Source organism: Lactuca virosa, chromosome 4 (assembly GCF_052849685.1).
Source record: "Lactuca virosa cultivar CGN04683 chromosome 4, Lactuca_virosa_CGN04683_v6, whole genome shotgun sequence".
NCBI classification, from domain to species: domain Eukaryota; kingdom Viridiplantae; phylum Streptophyta; class Magnoliopsida; order Asterales; family Asteraceae; genus Lactuca; species Lactuca virosa.
This window is the reverse complement of record NC_136429.1, coordinates 399,236,541-399,258,318: the sequence shown is the minus strand read 5'-3', so window position 1 is coordinate 399,258,318 and position 21,778 is coordinate 399,236,541. Positions and strand designations below refer to the sequence as shown.

General features: G+C 34.9%; 2 protein-coding genes across 3 annotated transcripts; both read left to right on the top strand.

Annotated features, from left to right (window-relative positions):
* Nucleotides 1–11,308: 11,308 nt before the first annotated feature.
* LOC145108855 (rac-like GTP-binding protein ARAC1) lies at nt 11,309–14,446 on the top strand. 2 transcript variants are annotated; one of them, XM_079045945.1, is made up of 8 exons: nt 11,309–11,453; nt 11,698–11,930; nt 12,366–12,453; nt 12,595–12,704; nt 12,809–12,872; nt 12,937–13,001; nt 13,932–13,997; nt 14,075–14,446. In XM_079045945.1, the coding sequence occupies exons 2-8, from the start codon at nt 11,832–11,834 to the stop codon at nt 14,174–14,176; spliced, it is 594 nt and encodes a 197-aa protein (XP_078902071.1). In that variant the 5' UTR covers nt 11,309–11,453; nt 11,698–11,831; the 3' UTR covers nt 14,177–14,446. The 2 variants fall into 2 exon arrangements, with proteins under 2 accessions (XP_078902071.1, XP_078902070.1); XM_079045944.1 differs by having other exon boundaries at nt 11,675–11,930.
* Nucleotides 14,447–19,782: 5,336 nt separating this feature from the next.
* Nucleotides 19,783–21,498, top strand: LOC145108851 (ubiquitin-conjugating enzyme E2 28-like). The gene is made up of 3 exons (XM_079045941.1): nt 19,783–20,041; nt 20,226–20,330; nt 21,161–21,498. The coding sequence occupies exons 1-3, from the start codon at nt 19,844–19,846 to the stop codon at nt 21,302–21,304; spliced, it is 447 nt and encodes a 148-aa protein (XP_078902067.1). The 5' UTR covers nt 19,783–19,843; the 3' UTR covers nt 21,305–21,498.
* Nucleotides 21,499–21,778: the final 280 nt, after the last annotated feature.

Genomic DNA, 21,778 nt, shown 5'->3' with positions numbered 1-21,778 from the left:
ATCACCTCGGAAGGGAAAAAGATTGAGAGGTTTATCTGGGGATTGACTGCACCTATCCAAGGGAATGTCATTGGGGCAAACCCTGAGACGTTTGATAGCGCCAAGAGGCTGGCCAAGAAACTGTACGATCATGGCAATAAGAAGGGTGCCAAGACAGTGGAAGCGGAGGTTAAGAAGGAAGAAGATAACAAGAAGGGGAGAAACAACAAGATAAGGGGGAAACAAAACTCGGAATCATCTAAGAAGCAACAAACGGTGTCTGTCCATGCTGCAACATAAGCTACCACTACACCACATGATCCAGTCTCAACCACGCCAAATGCTTCCAAGCAGTACTCGGGAAATCTTCCCAAGTGTGGCAAATACAACTTCCACCATCATGGAGAATGCAGGGAGATGAGTTGCACAAGGTGCAACCGGAAGGGCCACACAACAAAGTATTGTAGGACTCAACTCCCACAGAACCAGATGACAAACAACAACAACAACAACAACAACAACAACAACAACAATAACAACAACACCAATGCTGGAGCTAGCTATACCTGTCATAGATGTGGAAAAACTGGGCATTTTAGGTGAAACTGCCCTAACGCAAACAATCAAGGGGCAAGAGCAGCAGGGAGAGTGCTGACAATAGGTCAGGGTGAAGCAGTACATGACCCAGCCGTTGTCACCGGTACGTTCCTACTTAACAACTCGTATGCATCCATCCTATTTGATAGTGGGGCGGAACGAAGTTTTGTTAGTAATAAGTTCAAAAACTTACTAAAACAACAACCCCAAAAGCTTAATGAAGCCTTCACGGTGGAAATGGCTAATGGGAAGACTAAATCAACTAAGGATATCTATGTAGGGTGTACACTAACTCTAAACAATTACACCTTCCAAATAGACTTAATGCCTGTAAATATTAGGAGTTTCGATGTGATCATCGGCATGGATTGGTTAAGCCCCCATCATGCCGATATTATGTGTCACGAAAAGGCCGTTCGCCTTCATCTTCCTAACCGCGAAACCCTAATAATCTACGGAGATAAACCCGGCGCAAATCTTCATCTCATCTCGAGTATCAAGGCGCAAAAGTGTCTACAAAAGCAGAACTACGCCTTACTTGCTCACGTGGTGGATAAAACCAAAGAGGAATCGAGCATTCGCAACATCCCAGTGGCGTGTGACTTCCCGGACGTGTTTCCAGAAGATCTTCCAGGAATACCCCCAGAACGACAAATCGAATTTCGAATCGACCTAGTGCCCGGAGCCACTCCAATCGCCAAATCACCCTATAGGTTGGTTCCTGCAGAAATGCAAGAATTGTCAAGCCAACTGAGCGAACTCCTGAGTAAAGGATTTATCAAACCTAGCTTCTCGCCGTGGGGAGCTCTGGTTCTTTTCGTTAAAAATAAAGACGGATCCTTCAGGATGTGCATCGACTATATGAATTAAACAAACTCATAATCAAAAACCGGTATCCACTTCCACGAATCGATGATCTATTTGACCAGCTCCAAGGAGCTAGTTACTTTTCAAAAATAGATCTGAGATCCGGTTATCATCAACTCAAAGTCCGAGATGAGGACATTCCTAAAACTGCTTTCCGAACTCGATACGGTCATTACGAATTCGTCGTAATGCCCTTCGGTCTAACAAATGCCCCCGCTGCATTTATGGAACTCATGAATCGAATCTGTCGCCCATTCCTTGACCAATTCATCATCGTCTTCATTGATGATATTCTCGTATACTCTCGAAGTGAAGAAGATCATAGCCGACACCTTCGACAGATTTTAGAAACCCTACGGGCTGAAAAGTTGTATGCGAAACTCTCCAAGTGCAAGTTCTGGCTCCGCAGTGGGAACTTCCTGGGCCATGTGGTCAGTCAGGAAGGAATACATGTGGACCCCTCCAAGATCAAAGCAATCGAAAGCTGGGAAACTCCGGCAACGCCAACGGAAATTCATCAATTCTTAGGTCTCGCAGGTTACTACCGAAGATTCATTCAGAACTTTTCCAAGATAGCCAAACTCCTCACCACGTTAACCCAAAAAGGTGTACCCTTCAAATGGACCGAAAAGCGAGAGTTTGCCTTCCAAACCTTGAAGCAAGCTCTCTGTAGTGCTCTAGTGTTATCCTTACCGAAGGGAACCGAAGACTTCATAGTTTACTGTGATGCTTCGAATCAAGGTTTAGGTTGTGTCCTCATGCAACGAGAGAAGGTAATTGCTTATGCATCCAGACAACTGAAAACGCATGAAGTAAATTATACCACGCACGATCTCGAACTGGGGGCGGTCGTCTTCGCCTTGAAAATTTGGAGGCACTACCTGTATGGTACCAAGTGCACCATCTTTACAGACCACAAGAGCCTCCAACACATTCTAAATCAAAAGGAAATAAACACGAGGCAGCGAAGATGGGTTGAGCTGTTAAACGATTACGAGTGCGAGATCAAATATCACCCCGACAAGGCTAACGTGGTAGCCGATGCCCTGAGCAGAAAGGAGTATTCAAATCGTCGTGTGAAGACTCTGTCAATCACCATCCAATCGCATCTAGCTTCACAGATTAAGGAAGCTCAATTGGACGCATTAAAGCCAGAGAATGTCGCTAGTGAATCGCTACGAGGAATGGAGAAGGAGCTCGAAGTTAAAGACGACGAAACCCGCTACTTCATGAATAGAATCTGGGTTCCCAAAATTGGGGGATTCAGAGAGAAAATAATGCATGAAGCCCACGAGACGCAATATTCTATTCATCCGGGGTCAGATAAAATGTATTTGGATATCAAGCAGCAATATTGGTGGCCTAATATGAAGGCAGAGATAGCCACTTTCGTGGGCAAGTGCCTTACTTGCGCCAAGGTGAAAGTAGAATATCAAAATCCCTCGGGACTACTACAACAACCAGTGATACCCGAGTGGAAATGGGAAAGGATTACTATGGACTTCGTGACCAAATTGCCAAAGACAACAGACATATTGGATGCTATCTGGGTAATCGTCGATAGATTAACAAAATCCGCTCATTTCCTACCAATAAAAGAATCCTACAAGATGGAAAAGCTGACTCGAATCTATCTCAAGGAGGTTGTAAGACTTCATGGAGTTCCAGTATCTATTATCTCGGATCGAGATAGCAGGTTTACCTCAAGGTTATGGCAATCTCTTCAGAAGGCAATGGGAACACAGCTAGATATGAGCACCGCCTACCACCCTCAGACGGATGGTCAAAGTGAGCGTACCATTCAGACACTCGAGGATATGCTCCGAGCGTGTGTGATCGACTTTGGCAAATCATGGGATGCTCACTTGCCACTGATCGAATTCTCTTATAACAACAGTTACCATACGAGCATCAAGGTTGCTCCCTTCGAGGCTCTCTATGGTTGTAAATGTAGATCACCCTTATGTTGGGCCGAGGTGGGTGACACGCAACTAGAAAAAGGGCAATCACTAGCCAGTGCTCTTACAAGACCCGAAATCATTCGTGAGACAACCGAGAAGATAGTCCAAATCAAAGCTCGACTTCAGGCATCGCGAGACCGACAGAAGAGCTATGCTGACAAGCGATGAAAGCCACTAGAATTTCAAGTCGGTGATCGCGTGCTATTGAAGGTCTCTCCATGGAAGGGTATGATTCGATTTGGGGAAAGAGGAAAACTGAACCCACGGTACATTGGACCGTTCGAGATTCTTGCCCGAATTGGTCCAGTGGCTTACAAGCTACAACTACCCGTCGAGCTCAGCAACGTGCACCTAGTGTTCCACATTTCAAATCTGAAAAAGTGTCTATCAGATGAAACCCTTGTCGTTCCTTTGGAAGAGATTGAGTTAAACGAGAACCTCCTGTTCGTCGAAGAATCAGTCGAGATTATGGATAAGGAGGTGAAGCGTACAAAGTAAAGTCGCATCCCGATCGTGAAGGTTCGATGGAGTGCAAAACACGGACCGGAATTCACGTGGGAGTGTGAAGATCAGATGAAGCAGAAGTACCCTCACCTATTCATTCCTTCATAATCCTAGTTTTCAAAAAGAATTTCGGGACGAAATTCCCTCTAACGGGGGGATGATATCACAACTGACATTTTAGCTAGGAAATTCTATTCCTGTATAACCATTCAACTATTGTAAAACTTATATTCTAAGTGAATCTCACTCAATGCACATTTGGATTCACCATTCATGTTCATCAAAGAGTCTGAAACCCTAAGATCCATGGTTTAAGTCCATATTGGACTAGGAGTTCCTTATTGGGCCTAATGAACCAATAAGCCCCCAAATTCAACTTCATTGGACTTAGAAGCCATAATTGGATCCTTATTGGACCCAATTCATAAATCTAAAACATTTGGAACATTTGGGTCTAGAATGATCCATTCTAACCCTAATGGGCCTTATTGGGCCATAACTAATGCAATTAACCATTAGTAAGCCATAAGCCCATTCTTTTATTCAAATTGGGCCGTGAATGCTTCCAAGAGCCCAATGGGCCGAAAAACTTGATGATTAGGATCTAAATGTCCTAACTAAAGGTAATGGGCCTAAACCACTCCACCCTTTCTTCTTGGCCCAAAATCTCGGCCCATGTATAAAAAAAAAGAAAGAAGTGAAATGGGGGGGGGGGTTGACTTTGGAGTGCCACCTCCATTTTGCCCAACATGTATCAATGTTAAGATCTCCCATACATCCATGCTAGTCACTTCACCATCTTTCTCTCCCCTCTCCTCTTCAATTCTCGCCCGAGAGCCACAACACACACACACACACACTCTTCCAAACACTCTTCAAACACTCTCAAAGATCACCCTTGCCTTCAAAGAATCTCAAAAATTTTGCTTGGGTTCAAGGATCTTCATCAAGTGTTTTCAATCTTTGGTAAGTGCTATCAAACACAAACATCTTCTTTCATTTCAACATCAAGAACTCTTTCTTACAAAGCTTTACTCCATGATCACCTTAGAAACTTCTTAAGTTCGAAATCTACTCAAGGGAGTTGCTAGGGTCGAAAATCACTTCATCTTTCCACTTCTTCTTCCAAAAACCGAAACATCAAGTAAAGGAGAGTTCATACCCCCTTTATTTTCGGTTTTCATATGATTTTTGAGGGAGAATGCAAGTAAAATGTGTAGATCTATGTGTTATATGCATGAAGGGAGTTGCTAGGGTCGAAAATCAATTCATCTTTCCACTTCTTCTTCCAAAAACCGAAACATCAAGTAAAGGAGAGTTCATACCCCCTTTATTTTCGGTTTTCATATGATTTTTGAGGGAGAATGCAAGTAAAATGTGTAGATCTATGTGTTATATGCATGTTTTGTGTGAATTCCTAGTTTATTTGGTAAAAATGTGTTAGATCTTAGTGAATCTCAAAATTTTAAGTATGGTGTAGCAAAGATCTAAAAACTACAACACTATATACATCATATTATCAAGCCAAAAGTGAACACATGTTTAAGATGCAAAAGAATTCAACAAAAACCTTGTTAAATGTCAAAATTGTCAAGAAAACAAAAGATGAGGGTAAAAAGTGAAAATTCTATTTTTAAAAGGGCCAAACAGGTCCTACATGTAATAAAAGGTATTTTTATGCTAAACATGCTTTTAAAAGGGTCAAAAATGAAACTTTAAGCTCATTGGGCCAAACTTTTGGGCCTCACAGCCTTTGGGCCCAATTTGCGGAAAAATGGAGATTTAAGGTTTAAAAATGTTATTTGGCCCAAGTTTGAGTCCTAAATGTAAATAAACCAAATTTAGAGGTGAAAATATCAATTATTTTCAAATTGGACCAAAAATGTAAAGTTTTCCAAAATTGGGCCGAAAGTGTAAATTTTTACCAATAAGGGGCTGAAAATGTATTTTTCTGCGAAAGAGGGTTTTAAATGTGAAAATATAACATTTTGGGTTAAAACCGTAAATTTATAGACATTTGGGACAAAATTGCAAACTTTTATAAATTATGGACTAAAGTGTCATTTTTACAAAACTTTGGGCCTAATTTATTAATTTGAGAATTGTTGGCCAAAATATTGTTTTTACAAAAAGAGGATTTTTATCAACAATCTATTGAACTTCAAGTCAAAACAAACAACGGAATAAAACAAAACGAATGAAATACAACAATAACGATTTATTGGGCCTAATATACACAGTACTTGGCCATTGAACCCTAAGGGCCCAATTAAGTGTATATTGAGCCCATTGCTTTCCATGATGTGTTTATTGGGTCTTGCGACCCATTTACATGTTAATTTGGGCCTAAGCATTGGATTACATGTTATTGGGCTTTTGTGTCCCATTTACACACCTATTGGGCCTTAATTACCCTTTTACATGTTATTGGACCTTTGTGGTCCAACTACATGCTAATAGGGCTTGGAATGGAAATTTCACATGTTAATATGACCGTAACTATACCTTTGCGAAATCATTAAATGTCGAATACTTTTATATGTACCTTTCAAAGACAAAAACATACAACATATACGTAAACATTAAACATAGAACAAAAAGGGGTTAAGAATCTAGTGAGACATGTCGGTTGGCACCTCTGAGTGTACAATCATAGCCTGTAGTTATAATCAGAGTTTCCTGGTAGGAAAGCATGAGTTTTTGTATAGATCTATACGGGGTGACCCCCCACGCCTTCGTTGTTCGCTACAGCTAGACTAGGCCAGTCTAGGGCGACAACATCCTCAGCCAAGACCGGCATTTGGAAAAATACCAAGACGGGCGACCTAGTCATTATCATGTATGGTTATAACGGCTCATAAAGGGATTCAATACCAAAAGATAACATTTTGAAGATAAATTCTTTAATTGTGTCAATACAATGACTTATCTAACGATACAAAAATCTAAACGATGTTATAAAACAGAAAATATCGGATTTTCTGGGGAGATTATTCATATACATTTATCATTTATTCAAAATGCAATGAACCTAAACTACACTCATACAAGAATTTAACTTTTAAATTCACACATGCATTTATACTCGATTTTCACATCATTTTCAAAACATTTTTCAGAAGATATCGAATTTTCTGGGTTTTATGAAAGAAACAAAGACTTTTACTCAAATATACTTATGAAATCACCAACATTATATATGTTGACCGTTTTCAAAATAACTTGTATTCTTAGGTAATCGTTAAGCTGGAAGATATGCAAGTGTGTATGGTTTTGTTTATGTAATATCACTTATCGTACTTTGAACAATTAGAACTTATGTATTTTAACAATGTACTTGATGTGAACAATGCTGGTTGTATTATGTAATGTTGGTGATGAATGTGTTATGTTTCATGTATATTCATTGTGATGATTATTCAATTGTTAGAACTTATGTATTGAATCCCTTTTAGCCCCACTTGGTAAACTTGTTAAACTGTAAGTCAAAAAAACTCAGTGACCAAATTTATATACATTGAAAAAAACTCAGTGACCAAATGTGTACAGTTTACGTTCTTGATCATAAGGACTGGATGTTTACGTTCTTGTTTCAATTTGTACACATTTGGTCACTGAGTTTTTTTCGTCCACATTTACCCATTCAAATTGTTAAACTCTAAACATCCAGTCCTTATGACCAATTAGTCCAGGTTAGCCGTGAAAAATGACTTATTAGGGTAATATATTTCTCATTTTGTACACATTTAGTCCTTAATAATTTTGTACACATTTAGTCCTTAATTTTTTTTTTGTTTCAAAATAAGTCTCTTTTTGTTTTTGTACCCATTCGGTACTTATGAATGATTTATTTAGGGTTTTTCTCACGACATCTTACGTGAGACTATCATTGGTGAGGTGTTTGGGGGCTGTTGATGCTTATGTCCATCGCGACCTCGACTGCTTGGTTGCATAGGTCTTGTGGTTTGACTTAGGTTTTGTGTTCCGAACGTCGTAACTTCTTCATACGATATCTGATTTTAACGATCTTTATATCCACGTGTTCGTTTTTTAAGTCTGCTACAACTTTCGTTAAGATTACTTCCGTTAAAATATAATATGTTTTTACTTACGATTTTATAAAAAAACATCCATACATGCATTCATAAAAAACGTATGGATATAAAGATCGTAAGTAAAAAATATATTACTTTTTAACGGGAGTAATCTAAACGAAAGTTGTAGTAGACTAAAATACAAACGCATAGATATAAAGATTGTTAAAATCCGACATAGTATGAAAAAGCTATGACGTTCAAAACACATGATCTAAGCAACCAAGTAGTCGAGATCGCGATGTACATAAGCATCAAAAGCCTAAAACACCTCGTTAATGATTGTTCCACGTAAGATGTTGTGAGAAAAATCTAAAGAAATTATTCATAACTATTGAATGAGTACAAAAATAAAAATAAATTATTTTGCAAAAAAAAAAAAATTAAGGATTAAATGTGTATAAAAATATTAAGGACTAAATGTGTACAAAGTGAGAAATATATTATCCTGTTAAGTCATTTTAACCTGCTAACCTGGAATAGCCGGCCATAAGGACTGAATGTGTACAGTTTAACAAGTTAAAGGGGTAAATGTGGACTAAAAATAAACTCGGTGACAAAATGTGTACAAATCGAAGAATATATTACCCTTTTAAGTCATTATTCCTAAATTTGAAGTTATAATAACTTCAAAATTTTGATATACATCTTAATTAATAATTTTTTTAAAATGATTTTATTTAAAATAATTGATTAATAATTATAAATTTTTATTATGAAAGTTTAATTAATTTTACAAACCATGGTTCCACGGGATATAAACTAGTGAATTATAAATGAAGATAGCCTAAACGACTTTTAATGACTTTTAATGGCAGACTTGTAATTTATTGATATTTGTAGCAAGATTATTTTATAACATTGATATTTTAATTTATTTATTATGTTAATGTAATATTTTTTTTCTAATTTATAATTGCTATAATGTAAAATATAATTTTTATTTTGATAATCTTGTAATATTTTTTATATTTATTTTGTGTCCATATATTTCCATCATATTATTGAATTTCATTTATTTCGTTCATTTATTTATAGTGGAAGTCGTGATTCTTAGCCGGACTTTATGGATATTTCATAATTTTATGGTGTTTAAGGAGAAGACGAGACGAAAAGATATATTTTTAATACTATCAAACTTCTTTCTTTTACTTGGTTAAAGTCTAAAAATTCTAATGTTGTTTTAAACTCTAATAACTAACTTTTGTATCCTTTATTCCATAATGTCCAGTAAATTGCTAGCATGTAGGTAGTTTTCTATTAAATCTTGCTGTTAAAAAAAAACAGACAATATAAATCAAAGATTCATTTCATTTCACCAAGAGTAATTACACATGAAAAACTATCAAGGAACAATGTTTACCTTGTCCTTTTTTTTTTTTTTTTTTTTTTTTTTTTTTTTTTGAACCGACAATCTAATCTACTCCTAAGCTAACAACACCTATTCCATCTTTGTCCACGACAAAAAGATACTGCTGGGCTACAAGCCCTTTGGTCACCTTGTCCATATAGTATGTTCCATTTGCTTATCATTTCATTCTATAATACAAAAAAGACCAATTACCTTTTTTTTATTGACAAAATTGCAAAAATGGTCCCTGTGGTATGCATTTTTTTGGGGTTTTAGTCCAAACCACGAGTTTTTTGGTTTCGTGGTCCTTTTGGACTGGTTTCGTTGCATTTTTGGTCCATTTGAATAGTGAAATGACTGTAATACCCTTGGGGTATTTATTTTCCATTTTTCTTTCATCTCTTTTTAAATTAAATACCAATTTATTTATTTTAATAATTAAAAAAATAACAAGGGCCCACATTATCTCTCTCTCTCTCTCTCTCTCTCTCTCTCTCTCTCCCTCTCTCTCTTTCTCTCTCTCTCTCTCTCTCTCTCCCTCCCCAATAATGCGATCATACAAACCCAGATCTTGAGATGAACCGTATGAAGATCTGGGTTCAGATTCAACAAACATATACACTAAAACCCATCTCAAACATGATTTTCTTTTAATAACATTTGAAGATACAATAGCAACAAGAAAAACATATCAAATTTTCTAGGTTTCTTGAAATCACATACACTCATCAGATTTTCTAGACTTCTTCAAAATACACATACACTTAAAACCTATATCCATCTTCCAGATCAAATTTGAAAAAGGAGTAATTGAAATACAAATCCATCACCTTCAACCATCGACCCTCCCAAATCCATCTATTAGACCATTTTCGAAAAAAATTAAGCAAAAAAAAAAAAAAAAACACCGGAAGAAGAAAGGATATGAAACTAATCAGTAGGAGGAGAAGAAATCATATCTAGCTTCCTTTTCTTCCAACATTTCAATGGGGCAAGGAGAAACATCCAAGCACAGATGATGAAATCCTCCGAAAGCCCCCAAATTCGTTTGTGGCTTCAATTGATTCTGGCGATACCAATAGATTAGGACAAACAACGAAGACACAAATGATGGTGGTGGTGTCGTTTGCTTTCATTCTCTTGCACCAAAGGAACGAAAGGAGTCAGACACAGCGGTAGTAGGAGCGACGGTGGAAGCGAGAAGGGTGGAATCGTGAGTCAGTGGGGATGAAGCTTTCATTCTGTTTGTAGCACCACCAGAAATCAAGACTTAGGTGTAGTACCATCGGCGATTTAGGTGTATTCCCTAGGAGAAGATGAGCAGGTGAGCGAAGAAGAGGAGATGAATGGTGGGGATGAAGGTTTGTTTGGACATTGGTATGAGGACGAACATGATTTTGAGGATGCAACAATAAATGGTCTGTTCTTGATTTCACGAGAGAGAGAGAGAGAGAGAAAGAGAGAGAGAGAGAGAGAGAGAGAGAGAGAGAGAGAGATGTAGGCCCAAATTAATTATTTATTTTCTTTTTCATTTAAATTAAATAGAAAAAAGCATAAAAATATATCAGAAGGGCATTATAGTCATTTCAATTTTACGAGGGACCAAATTTACGTACAAACATGGCCAAAAGGACCACGAATCCAAAAAAATCAGGATTTGAACTAAAGCCCCAAAAAAACGCATACCACAGGGACCATTTTTGCAATTTTGTCTTTTTTTATTCCACAATCTTAAGCAACTTTGCTTACTTTTTTTCTTAATTATTTTAGAAGACGGTGATGGTGGGTTTGTGTCTTCGTTGGCAAAACAAATTATTTTTCCTTATTATTTATAATTAATGATACTTAAACCTAAATAAAATATTTGAATCCAAATTAAAAAATTCATAAAGAATGTTTTTTCTTGATAATATTATGTTGGGTGCTACTCTTACAAAATCCAATTTAGGGGTCCACTGAAGATTAAACCAATAATCAACCCCATCTTCGTTGGCACAACAAAACACAAACGAGCAGCATTTAGAATTCAGAGAGAGAGAAAGAGTTCATCTCCACCACCCATCGAACGCTTCAAGGGCATTATTTTCAGGCTAAAATAAGGTAATCTCTTTCTAGATGTTGATCGATCTCCAGTTAATTCGTTCACCCCCTTTCTTTAGGGTTTTCTGCTCCCCACATTTCTTGTTTCACGTTTGTCTCAACAAAGTCTTTACTCCTGTTATTCGATTTCCCCCTTTTTCATTTCCATTTCTCCAGGGTTTGTTTGTTTGTTTGTTTCGTAATGTTTTCTGAACAAACGTCGACGCGATTCTTGTTTGTAGCTAAACAACCGTGAATTTGTCAGAGTGATCGGAAGAGGAAAAAAAATAGAAGATAGAAGAAGAAGAAAAACGAACAACGGGATTTCTTGACCTGGTGTGTTTATCCGTGATCAGGTCTTCTGAGCGAAGAGAAGATCTGAGGCTCAATTGAAGAAATATGAGCGCTTCTAGATTCATAAAGTGCGTCACAGTCGGTGATGGCGCTGTCGGGAAGACCTGTCTCTTGATTTCCTACACCAGTAACACCTTCCCCACGGTAATCATCTCTTCATCAACCGCCTTCAGTTTATGTTCATTTTTTGAATTTCGTCTGAAGTTTTTGACTATATAGAATGAAGAATCTATCTATCTGTTCTAATGTTGTTTGTGTTTAGGTGAACAACAAACCAGAATATACTCAATTTACTAATCTCCTTCTTTCCCAATTTCAAATTCACCATGATTGACATTTTCAATTTGTGCGGATGAATTTGTTTATATCCATCTACAGATCGAGGAAAATCAATTATCCTCAATTATCATTTCATCCACAATCATGGATTCATATCTCATGATTCTCATCACACGAATTATGACAAAAATCTAGATTATCGAATACTTATTTGTGTTTTTGTTGTATACGAAACCTAATAGTATCTTTATACATTCGAATTGAATCCCAATTTTTGTTTCTTCTTTGTGTTATAAACAGGATTACGTCCCAACTGTATTTGATAATTTCAGTGCCAATGTCGTTGTCAATGGCGCCACTGTGAATCTTGGCTTGTGGGATACTGCTGGTAAACTTATGAAATCTTTATAAACAATTAACAATTAATCAACTTTATATATATATATATATATATATATATATATATATATATTTATTTATTTTTATTAATTAAGATATAAATGGTGAAAAATTGAAATTCTGTGAACAGGACAGGAGGATTACAACAGATTAAGACCATTGAGTTATCGTGGAGCTGATGTTTTCATTTTGGCATTTTCCCTCATCAGCAAAGCCAGCTATGAAAATGTTTCCAAAAAGGTAACAATTTTGGCATTTTTTTTCCTTTAAAAAAAAACATTTGATAAATGTCTTGAATTAAATGGAGTATTCTTTTTTTTTTTTTTTTTTTTTTCAATTCTCAGTGGATTCCAGAGTTGAAGCATTATGCCCCTGGTGTCCCGATTGTTCTTGTTGGGACAAAACTCGGTGAGTTAATAAATAAATTAATGTCTAAATGTGAGTAAATGACCATTTTACCCTTGCTATATAGATCTTCGGGATGATAAGCAGTTCTTTGTAGACCACCCTGGTGCAACTCCCATAACTAATGCTCAGGTAAAGATTATCACTCCATAAACTTTATGACATATGCAAGAAATAGCAATCTACTTTAATTCATTTGTTTATAATAGAGTAAATTACACGAAATGGTCCCTATGGTTTGGGGTAATTTACACGTTTGGTCCCTAACTTATTTTTTCACTCGGAAGGTCCATATAGTTTGTTTTTGTTGCGCGTTTGGTCCCTGTCTTACCTAAAAAGACTATTTTGCCCTTGATTTTTTAATTTATTTAAATAAAGTAGGATAGGTAAGGTAAAGTAAGGTGAGGTGGAAGTGGGGTCGGGGTTGGGGTTGGGGTGTGTTTATTTATATAAATTAAAAAAATTAATGGTAGAATAGTCTTTTTAGGTAAGACAGGGACCAAACGCGCAACAAAAACAACCTGTAGGGACCTTCGGAGTTAAAACAATAATTTAGGAACCAAACATGCAAATTACCCCAAACTATAGGGACCATTCGTGTAATTTACTCTTTATAATAAAACTAAAACTCAAAGTATAATGCTATAAATAGTTAAAATTTTCAAATTTCAATGCCTTCATAAGAGAAAAAGATAGAATAATCTTTTGTTATTCCAAACTTTGTTAGAAAGAAATGGAAGTAGGATGTTATAAAATTACACAAATGGTCCTTGAGGTTTGTTGTATATTGCAGATTTGGTTCAAGGGTAAATTGGTCTTTTCATAAAAAGTAACAGCTGAAAACTTAGTTTTAACCTCAGAAGGACCATTTCGAAACCATAGGAACCAGTGGCGTGACTTTTTCCATAGTTGTCCTCAAAGTGCGATATTTTGCAAACCACAGGGACCAATATGAAATTTTGTCTAAGTTATAATACACAAGTATATGAAAGTATATTGCTATTTCTTTCATATATTGCTAATTTAATTTTCTTTATTCCAATATTTTTGAACTTATTATAGGGAGAAGAGCTAAAGAAGACAATTGGAGCACCTGAATATATTGAATGTAGTTCAAAAACACAGGAGGCATGTATACTTTTCCATATTAAAAATATAGAAATTTAGTGTTTCTTTATTATAAAAAATATGTTTTTATTTGGCAGAATGTGAAGGGAGTTTTTGATGCTGCGATAAAAGTCGTTCTTGCCCCTCCAAAGTCAAAGAAAAAGAAGAAAGCGGGTCAAAAGGCTTGCTCTATATTATGATTGGATGTGAGGTCAATGGAGAGAAGACCTAGCTATGTTTTTTTTACCTTTTTGTCCCTCTTTTCTCGCTCTTTCAAAGGAAGTCATTGAGGCTAACAAAGTCAAAAGAAAATTGTCATGGATGGATTCATTTCTGAATTCTCATATATTCATTAATTTGTATTTGATCTTTCGATTCTTGGAGATGCTCTTTATGTACTAATCTTGTAGTTGGCCTAAATGATATGCTTGTTATCATCTTCTTTATGCATTTACTTGTTGATTTGTTCACATGGGTGTTTGTTTGTTATTCTTTTGTAGTGATTTTAGTTTATTATATTTTAATTGTGATTTGAGCGATTATTCTTATTCCCTCAACCATTACATGTTGTATTGATGACGTCATCTTAGCGTTTTCAACTCTTTTGATGTTGAATTAGTGGAGAATGAAGATGTAGACAAATATATTCTCACTTTTGCCTTTCAATTAAAATGAATAGGAAAGGGAAACTACACAAACATTCAACTTATTGTTGATGCTAAAAATAACATTACATCATAAAAGCTTATGTGGTTTAACAATTGCAGTTTCTAGAACCATTGACGACACTATGGGGGTGTTTGGGATCTATTTGATTCTTGGCAGCCCAATTTCCGTTCCACATTTATAATTTTTAATGTAAATGACCATTCTCAAGTTAGCGTCGACGTGGCGCCACATCAGACGTCCCTGTCCAATCAGCGCCAAGTGGCGGTCCCACTCATACATATGACCGGCTTGACTTGCTAAAAAGACATAAACGAACAAATTAAACAAAACTTAAGGCATTACTGAACCTAAAACTCCTCAAAGGGTAAATCCAAACATTTTCGGAAAACTTAGGGGCTCGTGGTCTACGTGGCCACGAACGTTGTTTGTGCACACCACCTCGACCATTCGTGGTCGGGCGTTTTCGTGGTCCTCCGTGTTGCCTTTGACGATCGATCACGACCAATCAAACACATTTCTTACCTTTTAGTCATTCAACGGCCAAAAAATTGAATTTATTAATTTTTTCTAAATATATAAACCTTAGCTATATAAACACCACATTTACACAAACCTTTTTACATTCAAACCATATACTCTCTTAAAAAACATATTTACGGATTTCTTTAAGAATTTCGATTCCGACGCCGTCATAGAATTCATCTCGACGTTCTTCAGTGTTGTCCAACACATATACGATGAAGAAAATTCGTTTATTTCGCATTCAAGAGCGGCTGTCAATCGAGATCGTCATGCCACACATGACTTATTGGTACGTGATTACTTTGTCGATAATTGTCTTTATAACGATGTCTCGTTCAGGCGTCGTTTTTGTCTCAATAAGGTTGCATTTTTACGTATTAGTAATGCTTTAGAGGTTTGTTATGATTATTTTAAACAAAAACTCGATGCTAGAGGAATAATGAGTTTTAGTAGTATAGAAAAATGTGCAGCTGCAGTTAGATATTTGGGATACAGTATAGCCTTTGATGCATCCGACGATTATTTGAAAGTATCCTAGAGGACCACAATTTGATTGTGTATATTGGTTTTGTGCATGTGTGTATGAGTTTTTTCACCAGAATATTTGCGTAAATCTACTGCAAATAGTATTTAGAAATTATATTTGGCTCATGATGACAGGCATGGATTACCGGGAATGATTGGTAGCATTGATTGTACGCATGTCGTGTGGGAAAAATGTCAAAATGCATGACACAGTCAATTTACTCGAGGTGATATAGGTGATCCAAGTATAATACTAGAACCTGATGTATCTCAGGATTTGTGGATATGACATTCGTTCTTTGGAGTTGTGGGGTCTAACAACGATACTAATGTTCTTGGTCAGTCTTCTATTTTCCACAATATTTTGACCGACAAAGCACCTGATATGTCGTTCATGGTGAACGGGTATTCGTAAAAATATGATTACTACTTTTGTGATGGGATATACCTTGATTATTCTACATTAATGAAGGTATACTCGGTTCCGCAAAGTGGAAAGACAAAGTTGTTCACAAAAATGCAGGAATCGGCTAGGAAGGATATCGAAAGGGCATTTGGAGTCCTCATGCATACATGACATGTAATGAAATACACTACATGACTATGGGATAAGGATAGAATTAAGCAAATGGTAAATGAATGTATTATAATGCATAATATGCTTATTGAAAATGAAGGTAGAGTGATCTGCACGTATGCTACGGACGATGTAGTTATCCTAATTGAAGAGTTTGTACCCGGAACAACTGAATTTTTAGCACTGAGTTGTTGAAATTCATAACGGTAAAACGTGTTTCAATCTTCTAGAAGATGTCGCGAATCAATTGTACCAACAAAACATGAACGAAGATTAGTTTTTTTTTTATGTTTTTTTGTTTTTTTTTATTCTATCTTTTTTTAAGTAATATAGTTTTTTAAATTAATGTAATGTTTTTTATTGAATGAAATAGTTAAAAAAAACTGTATGGTTTCATTGTATTTTTGAATTAAAAAAATGATGTTGAATGGAGTGTTAGTTGTAGGTTCCTATAATTTTAATAGTTGAATGTGGTGATGATGTGACACCTACCACTGTAGTGGTTAGTGGTGAATATTGTGGATGACCTATGAACCTTTAAAAATATTTATCAAAAGTCTTTCAAAAAGGAGATTCCAATAAGTTAGGATTTCTAATTTTTCAAAACTCCTTAGGCTAAAGGGAGTGATAACATATTTAACACCTTGCCATGTCACTTTTTTAAGTGCCACATCATTTTTTTTGTCTTAACACCCAATTCTTAGCATTTCATAAGGAGTGGTAACACTCCTAGCATTTCATTTTTATATTTTCTTTTTCAAATTTAATTAAATTATATTTTTTAATGCACAAACATTTAATATTACAAAAATTCTATTTTTTTAAATACAAGCACTTAATATTTAAATAAAAAAGATTACTATAATTTAAAACATAATCTAAATAAAAAGGTTTATGTTTTTGGACAAAAAATACAAAGTTGTTTAAACTTTGGGACAAAAAATATCAAGTTGTAGAAACTTTGGGGACCAAATATGTAAATTTTTTATCTTCTTCCCCAGGTCTCTTTCCCAATTCTCTGTTAACGCAAAACACAAGTTTTAGCAACAAAAATCAAATCTTCGACACCTCCCATCTGCCAAAAACGGAGGAATGGACATGCAATCCGGTGAAATACCCCTCATCCAATCACAAGCCAAACAAATACTCTCTCACATCTCGTTAAGCTGGCAGCGAATGATCCATGGCGAGCCCCCTAGCGAGCGCTAGGGGGCGGTTTTCCAAATGAGTTAGCGACCACGACGAGTTTGTTTGGCACTTCGACTCCTTTCAGCCTTATAAATTTTTGGGTTGTAAAAGTCAAATTCTCCTTAAAACATGTATAACACAAACATATTTTAACTTATTAACTTATTGACTTTTTTCACTACAAAAGATAATCCAAACACTTTGAAAAAAAGATAATGTCATAAAAAGCCTTAAGTTTGATAGAAAATGTCGGTTTTACATTTCGACATATTTTTGATTCGTTTATACCGCAAACTTATCATTTTTTTGTCGGTTTTGCCATTTTTACTTGTAATATCAGGTTTGCAGGTTACCATAAATTATTTTTTGCGAAAAAACCCTTAAGTTTATAAATATTTTGCAAAAAAACCCTTAAGTTTATAAATATTTTGCAAAAAAACCCTTAAGATTATAAAAGTATAAAATATAAATATATATTCAAAATTTGATAAAACTAAATAGTTTTTAAAAATTGAATTGTCAAAACTTTATATCAAACTAATATAAGTTTTACTATACTTATATTATGAAACCAAAACTGAAATATATTGTTAGCTTTACGTACGACAAATTATATATTGGTTCGATATAAACTTTTTATATTTAAATTTTAAAAAATTTACCTAGTTTTAACAAAATTTGAATATATTCCTTAATTAATACTTAAACTTTTCAAAGCAAAATTAAAAAACGTCTGTTAGCTAATAATTAACTATGCTAAAATAGTTAAACATATGAATAATATGACATTAATTAAAGTCAATTAATTTTTTTAAAAAGAAAATAAAAATATTTTATATGTTTGTATTTTAAAAATAATAATGTATCATAAGGCTGTGGGGTGTGATAGTGTTTTTACCCGAACAATCCTGTGTGACAGCTTTTACTGGCGGTGAACACCGCTCTGCCATGTGTTTTTTGCCGCCAGTATTTCACCAACGGTTACTATCCAACAACGGCAAAAATCCTATTGTGTCTTTCTCTCTCTCTACTCTCTCTTTTTACCTATCAACACCTCACCCTAAGGTTTTTTAAAGATGGTAAAAAATACAAATGTGTCAACATCATTGAGTTGGATGTATCGTGTCATCAGCACCACACCGTTTACACCGTTTAGCCTGAGGTTCAAAATGGAATCCCAAACACCTTTTATAATTTATGACAAAATGTTAGCTTTTTTCGGGAATAGCAGTTAATGTTTCTGGAAATTAATAATGACATGCAATTCTTTTGTGTTTTTTTGGGTTATTTGGTTGAGAAAAGTAAATTAACTAAAATATGAAAATATATTTGTTTTAGTGGACATAAAAATAACATTACGGATCTTTTTTTAAGTATTCGGGAAAATAAAAGTTGAGTTGATGGGTAGGGGGTATGTTGGACGTTTTCTTGATATCTAATCACTAAGTATTTTGACGTCAAAGATAGAGACTTTCTATTGTGTAGTGTTTGTATAAATTTGATAGAAGTATATTTGCGATGGTCTTTTTTGCCTTTTACACTAGTGGAGAATATGCTCATCGATGGGGAAAGAATTTGATTGAATTTTAGTGGAACATTATAATCAGCTGGATCAAATTAAGAGGAGTCAACCTTTTCTTTCAATTGGCCCGTTGCCCATACGCAATATGGTGGGGTTAGTTGATATAGTTGCTTAAACGCCTAACGTAAAGATGTCTGAGACTTTATAATTGTAGAAATAATCAAAGGTACGAGTTCGAATTGAGTAGCTGTAGTGTAAGTTTTAATTCATATGTTTATCAAGCTTGTTGTGGGCATTGAGCTCTTATGCCATACATCTAAGCTGTTGTATATATGATTTACATCTCATATGATGTTTTCTGGCGGGATAAAATACATGTAAAATCAATGGTTATAAAATAAGATACAAGTGAAGGATTAGCGACAAATTAGGGCTGATTCTTTTTTAGAAAAGGTCTTGTGAAAACTAATTATCGTTCTTTTGAAAAATATGTAAAACAAATACTATATTTATGTAAGTTAATGCGATGTAAATGAAAAAAAAAACCATGGTTTCGTGTAAGACCCTTTGCGAACGTTTCTTGGACTTACAAAATATACCTAATTTCTCCTTCACGTATCAAATTCAATGGTTTTAATTAAAAAGTAAGATTCGGGTCCAATTTGATGTGAAATTAATTGTATGGAGGTGATGAGAAAGAATCTTGTTGCTCTTGACCTACCTTGATCATGTTCTTCACTCAAATTTCCCATAGAATCTATACCTTCTCCACAAACTCTCTCTCCTATAAATACATCTCCAAACCAACAACTACATGCACAAACACATTTGTATTCTTTCATCTTACACACATATCATAGAATTATGGCTTCTAGGAGGATTCTGAAAGAGCTCAAGGACCTCCAAAGAGACCCTCCAGCCTCATGTAGTGCTGGACCGGTGGCTCAAGATATGTTCCATTGGCAAGCGACCATCATTGGACCAAATGATAGTCCCTACTCTGGTGGTGTGTTCCAAGTAACCATCCACTTCCCTCCTGATTACCCTTTTAAGCCACCAAAGGTACAAAGTCTATATATATATATATATATATATATATATATATATATATATATATATATATATATATATATATATATATATATATATATATATCCATGGCTACAAATTAGCCACTTCAAAGTTGTTTTCTTTTTATATATGAGGTAATTTGCTAATGGTGTTCTTTGATGATGCATGCATATAGGTTGCTTTTAGGACCAAAGTGTTCCATCCAAACATTAACAACAATGGTAACATCTGTCTTGATATTCTCAAGGATCAATGGAGTCCTGCACTCACCATATCCAAGGTTTTAATTCTTTTTTTTTTCTTCTATTTCAGAGTGTTGTTTTTGAACTTGATGTGTATCCCATTTTAAGAGCGTTATCTGAGATGTGAAAAGGGTACAAAACGCCTATTATGTGGTTGATATAAGAATATTTTTATCGACAACATCACAAATAAAACGAAAAAGAAAACAAAAAGTAAAAAAAAACATGGGAGCAACTATGTTTATTCTATTTTCCACATGGCATGCATTCATTGGTTGATTTACAGTTTTTTTTTGATAAAAGTTATATGGCTATTCATTTTTATTAAGAAAAATAAAATACACAAAAAAATTGCATTTTTCTCTAAATTAGAGCTTAGTATTGACATATGTTCATACAGATTCCACCTGTTAATTTCTAATCTCTTTAATTTCATATTACTTTCATTTTTGTTTCTTGGCAACAATTTATTTTTGTTAAGAAAGTCAATGTTTACTTTAATATATGATATATATATATTTTTTTCTGATTATAATTAGGGTTTTAGATTATGATATACTTTATTTTATATGGATGTTATTGTCTTAGACGGAATAAAAATTCATTATCAATGATAAAACATCAAATATAAAATAACGAAAAAGTTATTTAGTTTGGATTGGTTTCATTAATGAAGTATAGAAAATTGGAGGTGAGTTGAGGTTAAAGGCTATATATGTGGATGAGAGATTATAACTTTTTAATGAACAGTAGAGTGTAGGAGACAATATTAATGTCTTGTCCACTACGATTGTTGAGACTCAAACTTTCAGACACTACCCAATTGAAACAAGAAGTTTAATAGTATTTTCGTTTGTGGTTCATACAGGTTTTGTTGTCAATATGTTCACTGCTGACAGATCCGAACCCAGATGACCCGTTGGTCCCGGAAATCGCACATATGTACAAGATAGACAAGGTCAAGTACGAAGCCATGGCTCGAAGTTGGACTCAAAAGTATGCCATGTATTGAAAATTGAAGCAACAACTCTATGTAATGTAACTAATAACAAATTCTTGTATGAAGTTTGATGAGCATCACAAAATGGAAAGAAGTTAAAAATAATTACAAAAGAGGAATATGAAGGATGGTGATAATGTAATGGTTATGAAGGAGAAGTTGGAGTTTTTATTTGAATTTTGAATAAATAGTTCTATTTTTTCCAAGTGTTTGCCCCTCACTTGTAGCTAGAAGCATAAGATACCAATCGGATAACCATGGCATCTAAGGTCAAGAACTAGAAACCAATTTTGTCTATAAATAGAATGAAAAAAAAAAGCTAAACTTATACTTTTAGTTCGAAAGATTTGAATATACCTCAGTCGTGTTTCCAAAAATTACAATATCTCGACCATGTCATAAGCAAACACATGAAAATCCCATATAAAAATTTGTGTTGGATTACAATCTTTATTGTTTATGTATGTTAATTGGTAAAAAATATGT